Source organism: Eleutherodactylus coqui, chromosome 2 (assembly GCF_035609145.1).
Source record: "Eleutherodactylus coqui strain aEleCoq1 chromosome 2, aEleCoq1.hap1, whole genome shotgun sequence".
Lineage (NCBI taxonomy): Eukaryota > Metazoa > Chordata > Amphibia > Anura > Eleutherodactylidae > Eleutherodactylus > Eleutherodactylus coqui.
The window spans coordinates 8747178-8755866 of record NC_089838.1 but is presented as its reverse complement, the minus strand read 5'-3'; the positions used below and the strand labels follow the sequence as shown (position 1 = coordinate 8755866).

At 44.8% G+C, this 8689-nt stretch overlaps 1 protein-coding gene across 1 annotated transcript in view; it reads left to right on the top strand.

The window, feature by feature from the left end:
- Positions 1 to 286: 286 nt before the first annotated feature.
- Positions 287 to 8689, top strand: part of DENND11 (DENN domain containing 11) — a 31499-nt gene continuing 23096 nt past the window's right edge. Inside the window, exon 1 of the mRNA XM_066590280.1 lies at positions 287 to 523. Within this exon, the coding sequence (XP_066446377.1) occupies positions 313 to 523 (211 nt within the window). The 5' untranslated portion in view covers positions 287 to 312. The remainder of the gene's footprint in view (positions 524 to 8689) is intronic.

Below are 8689 nucleotides of genomic sequence, written 5' to 3'. Positions count from 1 at the left end.
CCCATGCTTCCAGGTGTGGTGATGGCTCATCCATAATCATCAGACCAGGAAGGTGGAGCCCCCGCCATCCTCCTGGCTCCGGGGGGCACCCAGCCACAATACCCCGGTTGTCAGCAGCACACAAACCCCTTTGTGTCTCCCCACGGCAGGCGGCTCAGGGCACAGCAGCTGGTCTGACCTCGGCGGAAGTGACGTCAGCAGTGAAAGCGGTCTATCCCCTCCTGTACACGGTGAGAGATAGAGCGGTTTCACAGGTGCTTGGCTCCTCCCACTCACTTCCGGCGCCCGGGGCTCCTGACGGCTCTTAGCGGAATGGCCGGGCGGACTGACCGGGCTCCGCTCCTAGACTGGGCCGAGGCGCCGGGGGTTAGTCCCGTCCAGGAGGGAGAGCAGGACGGCAAGTGGCCCCGCGGCTATGGGGCCAGCTGGAGCCGCACTCCGCCGGGGGAGCTGTGCCCTCTGCCCCAGCTGGAGGATGATCACATCGTGGCCGTCTTCGTGGTCACATTCGATCCCAGGAGCGGTAAGTGGAGCTGCGGAGGCGGGGCCTGCGGTACCTACCTGCACACTGATGACTGGGCGCTACAGGGAGGAGTGGGCAGTGTGACTGCATAGAACAGGGGTGACGGCTTACTGCACAGCCATCACTATTATATATACAGTGCCTTATATATACCCATCACTATCATATATACAGCCATCACTATTATATACAGTGCCCTATATATACCCATCACTATAATGTACAGTCATCACTATCATATACAGTGCCTGACATATACCCATCACTATAATGTACAGTCATCACTAATATATATATAGCCTTCACTATAATGTACAGTGCCTTATATACAGCCATCACTATAATGTACAGCCATCACTATTATATATACAGTGCCTTATATACAGCCATCACTATTATATATACAGTCATCACTATTATATATACAGTGCCTTATATACAGCCATCACTATTATATATACAGTGCCTTATATACAGCCATCACTATTATATATACAGTGCCTTATATACAGCCATCACTATAATGTACAGCCATCACTATTATATATACAGCCATCACTATCCTATATACAGTGCCTTATATATACCCATCACTATAATATATACAGCCATCACTATCATATACAGTGCCCTATATATACCCATCACTATAATGTACAGTCATCACTATAATATATACAGCCATCACTATTATATATACAGCATCACTATTATATATACAGTGCCTTATATACAGCCATCACTATAATGTACAGCCATCACTATTATATATACAGCCATCACTATCCTATATACAGTGCCTTATATATACCCATCACTATAATATATACAGCCATCACTATCATATACAGTGCCCTATATATACCCATCACTATAATGTACAGCCATCACTATAATATATACAGCCATCACTATTATATATACAGCCATCACTATTATATATACAGCATCACTATTATATATACAGTGCCTTATATACAGCCATCACTATAATGTACAGTCATCACTATTATATATACAGCCATCACTATCCTATATACAGTGCCTTATATATACCCATCACTATTATATATACAGCCATCACTATTATATATACAGCCATCACTATTATATATACAGCCATCATTATCCTATACAGTGCCTTATATATAGCCATCACTATAATGTACAGTCATCACTATTATATATATACCCATCACTATCATATACAGTGCCTGACATATAACCATTATTCTATATAGCCCCTTACATACAATCATTATTATATACAGTCATCGCTATTCTATACTGCCCCTTACATGCTATATACTACTATATACAGTCATCGCTATTCTATACTGCCCCTTACATGCTATATACTACTATATACAGTCATCGCTATTCTATACTGCCCCTTACATGCTATATACTACTATATACAGTCATCGCTATTCTATACTGCCCCTTACATGCTATATACTACTATATACAGTCATCGCTATTCTATACTGCCCCTTACATGCTATATACTACTATATACAGTCATCGCTATTCTATACTGCCCCTTACATGCTATATACTACTATATACAGTCATCGCTATTCTATACTGCCCCTTACATGCTATATACTACTATATACAGTCATCGCTATTCTATACTGCCCCTTACATGCTATATACTACTATATACAGTCATCGCTATTCTATACTGCCCCTTACATGCTATATACTACTATATACAGTCATCGCTATTCTATACTGCCCCTTACATGCTATATACTACTATATACAGTCATCGCTATTCTATACTGCCCCTTACATGCTATATACTACTATATACAGTCATCGCTATTCTATACTGCCCCTTACATACAGTCATCACTATTCTATATAGCCCCTTACATACAATTATCATTATTATATACTGTCATTATTACTATAATGTACAGTCATCACTATTCTATACGGTCATTATTATATACCTCCATTATTACTATACTGTACAGTCATCACTATTCTATACTGCCCCCTACATACGATCATCACTAATAATACTTTCATAATAGTGATGCCTTAATTCTGATTGTATATTATAGTGACTGTACAGTATGTCATGACTATATTGTGATGGTGATTATAATTGTACCTCATGGTTGTACATTATAGTGATGACTGTATATAATTACTGTATATTATAGTGTCGAATGTATTCTGATTGTATTTTGTAGTGACATATATAATGTATAATATAGGGATTACTGTATATACAATGACTACATATGTCCACTGTAATGACTGTATAATAAACTGTGTAAACAATGACTGTATATTATAGTGTTGGATGTATTATGATTGTATGTTATAGTGGTGATTGTAATACAATAATTGCTGTACAGTATAGGGATCACTCTGTATATAATGGGGCTGTGTATGTACAGTATATAATTGCTGGATGATGTAGGGATTACTGTGTATATAATGGGACTGTATATACAGTATATGACTGTATAGCATCGGTGTAGGGGGATTACTGTATATAATGGGACTGTATATACAGTATATGACTGTATAGCATCGGTGTAGGGGGATTACTGTATATAATGGGACTGTATGTTGCTGTATTCTGTAGGGATTACTGTGTATATAATGGGATTGTATATGTACAGTATATAATGTATATGATTGCTGGATGGTGTAGGGATTACTGTGTATATAATGGGTCTGTGTATGTACAGTATATAATGCTGACTGTATATTGCTGTATTCTGTAGGGATTACTGTATGTATAATGGATCTGTATATGTACAGTATATAATGATTGTATATAATTTCTGGATGGTGTAGGGATTACTGTCTATATAGTAGGACTGTATAGAATTGCTGTATTGTGTAGGGATTACTGTGTGTATATATAATGGGTCTGTATGTACAGTATATAATGACTGTAATTGCCCTACGGTGTAGGGATTACTGTGCATGTACAGTATATCATTGGTGTAGGGGGATTACTGTATATAATGGGACACTGTATGTACAGTATATGACTATATAACTATATAACTGTACAGTGTAGGGATTACTGTGTACATAATGGGCACAGCGTATGTACAGTATATAATGAGGACGGTATATATTGTTTCCCTGATAATAGGACCTACCCTGATAATAAGCCCTTCCCCAGGTTTCCGGGGAGGCTTGAAATATAAGCCCTCCCTTGAAAATAAGCCCTAGCTAACCTGCATTAAAAATAAATCAATACTCAGCTGGTCCGCGGTGTCCCGGTGCCTCGCAGTGGTCTCTGGCGGCGCTGCGGCAAACTACAGTGTCCTCCACTCTGACATCTCAGCTCGTTTCAGGTGACGAGGCTTTGAGTCCCCCCCCCCCCCCCCCCCTTCCCCCTGAAACTAAGACACTGTGTCTCTTTTGGGGCAAAAATTAATATAAGACAGTGTCTTATTTTTGGAGAAACACTAATTGCTGTATGGTGTAGGGATTACTGTGTATATAATAGGGCTGTGTATGTACAGTATATAATTGCCAGATGGTGTAGGGATTACTGTGTATATAATGGGACTGTGTATGTACATTATATAATGCTGACTGTATAAAATAGCTGTATTGTATAGGGATTACTGTGTATATATATAATGGGTCCGTATATCTACAGTATATAGTCTGTATACAATGGGTCTGTATATCTACAGTATATAGTCTGTATACAATGGGTCTGTATATCTACAGTATATAGTCTGTATACAATGGGTCTGTATATCTACAGTATATAGTCTGTATACAATGGGTCTGTATATCTACAGTATATAGTGATGGCTGTATATATGTACAGTATATAATCCAAACTAATATTATAAATGTGTCAGTGACTGTTTGTCTGTTACCTTTTCGCAGCCGAACCGCCTAAGCGACTTTGATAAAATTTGGCGGGGAGATCACTGCACCCTGAGGATCGCCCGTGGATCACGCTCTGTGCAGCGCCGCTATCCACGAGCGGAGAATCATAGCGCGGCATTCCGCGATTCTCCACAGTGAGCCTATCTGTTAGATGGGGTCACCGCTGAGACCTCTCAGGTCCTCCACCCCCCCCCCCCCCATCCTCCTTCCCTGCGACGAATTATCGCTGGCGATCTTTGGTCACGGCCGTTGGCGGGGCCGAAGCACATCGGCTATGTTTTATCCCAAAACGTATCGAGTTCTCTAGGGAGCGTGACAGGACAGATTTATTTAGTGCTGCGGCGGGGAAGGGGAAGCACATCATAGGCCGCCTGCAGACGAGCGGAAATCCCACCGCGGGATTTCCCGCGGGATTTCCGCTGCTGAAAGTCTGCATAGGAGTGCATTACAATACGCACTCCTATGCAGACGGCCGCGGTTTGGCCGCGCGAAATGTCGTGCGGCAAACAAACCACGGCATGTTCTAATTTTCTGCGGGGCACGCATTCACCTGGCCGCCGGCTCCGGTCTGCGCATGCGCCGGCTGCGCGGCAGCCGGCACATCAAAGAGCCGGGGCCGCCAGGCGCGGGCGAGTACGCGCTTGTCCCTGCAGGCGCTGGGGTCGGATCGCGCGGCGAGATTTCTCGCTGCCGGATCCGACCCGCTCGTCTGCAGGCGGCCATAAGCTAGGACTCCCCAAACAGGCCGACGCGTGAGGGCAGAGGTCGTTGCCGCACGTTTGCGAATATTAAGCTAGCAGGGATACCCCGTGTGCATGGAATTAAAACTTGAAGAAAGAGACATTAATATGAATTGAGATTTAAAAAAAAAAAAATGGTTGCTATGGGCAACACGATCACAGCGCAGCTTTCATGTTACCTCAGTATAATATAACAACCAATCACAGCGCAGCTTTCATGTTACCTCAGTATAATATAACAACCAATCACAGCGCAGCTTTCATGTTACCTCAGTATAATATAACAACCAATCACAGCGCAGCTTTCATGTTACCTCAGTATAATATAACAACCAATCACAGCGCAGCTTTCATGTTACCTCAGCAGTATAATATATAACAACCAATCACAGCACAGCTTTCATGTTACCTCAGCAGTATAATATATAACAACCAATCACAGCACAGCTTTCATGTTACCCCAGTATAATATATAACAACCAATCACAGCGCAGCTTTCATGTTACCTCAGCAGTATAATATATAACAACCAATCACAGAGCAGCTTTCATGTTACCGCAGTATAATATAACAACCAATCACAGCGCAGCTTTCATGTTACCTCAGTAGAATATAACAACCAATCACAGCGCAGCTTTCGTGTTACCTCAGCAGCCTGAGAGATGAAAGCTGTGCTGTGATTGGTTGCTATGGGCAACAAGAACGTCTTATGGGATACCGTTTTGCAAAGTAAAAATTTTGGAGTTTGTTTCCATCGATGTCCGATTTCTGCCTCTGAGGTTTGGGGTTTCCTGTAAGGAGGACCCCCTATAATCGTCCCGCAGTGATGACTAACAGGTTGTGGAAAGGATGAGTATTTTGTAATGATATTGGGCGCAGATACCCAGTGGTGATCGTTCCGGGGGTCATCGTTAGTGGATGGAGGTCGGGGAACCTCCGGCCCGTCGCAGTCGTTCATCAGTGAAGCTGCCTGTTTACACGGGGGGGGGGGGGGGGGGGGGGGGGCGGTGAGCGGGGTCGGTGGGGCCGGTCTCGCCTCGCTGGTTTGCTGTGGATTTTGGTGTGGATTTCATCCTTTCAATGTAAATTGGCCAAGTGCCATCTGCTGCGGAATCCGCTGCGTGTGACCGCGCCCCCAGGCAGCTCGCAATACCTAGAGAATACACCCCATTGATTTCACCGCATTCCTTCACATTTCCGTGTTTCGCTTGTGCGTTTTGGTGATGCAAAAAAACAAAATAATCTTGCCCGTTGCTTCCAATGGGTGAAAAGACAAACCGCACCCCCCGCGCCCGTATACGCACGCTTCTGCGAGTGTGATGCCATTTTTTAAAATTTTCCCTATTGACAATACATGCCTTTTCCCGCCGTGTGATCGCACGTTCCGTGGCATGAAGCCACCAATGCAGAGGAGTCTACGGGGACGATGTATCATCTTTTTAAAATCAAAAAGTCACAAAATCCGTACAAGCCCTGGCGCAAAAATTTTGCTAATTTTTGATCCGCACGCCACTTTTCCAAAAAGGGGGCGTGGCTGCCGGTACTAAACATCACAACTTTACAAGCTGCACCCTGGTTGCTATGGGCAACAAAGACGGTTGTACTGGAAGGCCTCGTGCCCACGGGCACGCACAGGGGAATCCCGCAGCCATGTCGGTACACTCACCTGTCCGGACGCTGCAGGTCTCCCCTCCGTCGCGGCCGGATCTTCTTTCTTCTTCCGGCGGATGTGCTCGGCATGCGGCTGCCGTTGTCATTGACTATAATGGAAGCCGCAGGAGATCCGCAGGATGATGGAACACGCTGCGATCCGCACTCCGGGGAAACAAATCACATCCACATGCAAATGAGATGTTACTATACGGAGCCCGCTGCGTGTCATTGAGGGGGTTCAGGCCTTTTGTAACCGACCCCCTGGTAGTTGATGGACGGGGTCCTGGGGATAGGACATTAGTAAAAAAAAGCCTGGACTATCCCTTTAAATGTTAATTAATATAATTTCCGCTGGCGCACTTTGCACTTGGTATATAAAGAGGTGCCCGCCGCCTCATATATTGGGTGCATCTTGGCTCCTCCGTGTGCCTACACAGGGGCAGGTGCTGATTTCTGGCATAAATTATACAGAAATGTGCCAGTCTGGGTCAGCCACGCCCCTTTTTTTAAAAAAAAAACTGCGCCACGGCTTGCACCAGATTTTTGAGTTTTTTTATTTTTTTTTATACAGAAAAATGATAACTCTCCCATGGATTCTCTACATGTTGACCGCGGTTCTATGTGGGCTGCGTTGGCAGCTGCGCCAACATGTCCTACCACACTCGACCGAAGACATCAGGAGCGAGCGACTCAACAAGTTCCCTGATTGGTTGAAGTGTTGAATGTGACCACGATGGACCGTTTGCTTCCGTTTTCCCCTGTAGAGGTGTGGGGTCCGGAGCGTGCGGCGGCCGCTGCTTCCATCTGCGTGGTGGACGGCGTTACACAAACGCCAGAAGCTAACGGAACCCTCAGCTCGCCGTTCGCCCGGGCAGCCTGTCTATACAGGCGGGAAAATCATTGACATTTGCATTGATCGTTCAGTCGTTCTGCACTGGTGAATGTCAACGACTAAATGGTCGCTGTTTACACGCAACGACGAGCGCACGATTATCTTTAGGCCTGCGTAAATTGAATGACGAACGAGAAGCGAACGCATTGTCGTTTGTTGTTCAATCGCTGTCTGCGTTTACACGGAACGATTATTGTTTAAATTCGCACGATACAACGATTTTTTTTGATCGATCATCCATCGTTCCTTGGGCCGTCGCCCCGTGTAAGGGCTCTTTTACCACAGCCGGCCATAAACTACTGCCTGATTATCGCGCCCCATATGTTACACAGAAGCGATAGTCGTTCAGTGAATGGAGGCGGAGCTTCAAGGGTCGTTCCATCCGCCCGCCGCCGTTCACAGTAAACGGGAGTCGCTCAAAGATGAAGGGCTGCCGGATTACACGGGCCGATAGTCGCTTGGTTATTAGTTCTGCTAGACGACCAATCGCCTCTGACATGTAGGTGATTTCTGGCTCGGCGCCCTGTCGGCGGCCGCGTGTACACGGGACGGGGATCGCCCAAATTCGCTGTTTCCTGCTAGGATAGTTGCTGGAGTAAAGTTGTCTTAAGGGCTCATTCTCACGTATTTGCGCAGCGTATTACATGTACATATTCTGCGTGTGTAATACACGAAGCATAGAAGTGGGTCTGTTCGCGCGTGTGTATATTGAGCGCGCAATTGGGTTGCATGAAAAAATATGCGGCATGCTCTATTTTTTGCGCATTTGCCCAGTGCAAGAACCATTGAAATCGATGGGCTTGCATCAATACGCGCGACATACGCAGAGAACCTGCGGAACATACGCCCAAAGTCGATTCACATCAAGAACTGACATTCAAAAAACATTTTTTTCCCTGAATTTTAAAAGCCGCGTCGTATGAACTGCGGCATGGAGTCCCATATATGTTAATGGGATGAAAAATGGCGCAGAGACTGTGTGAAGAGTCCCCA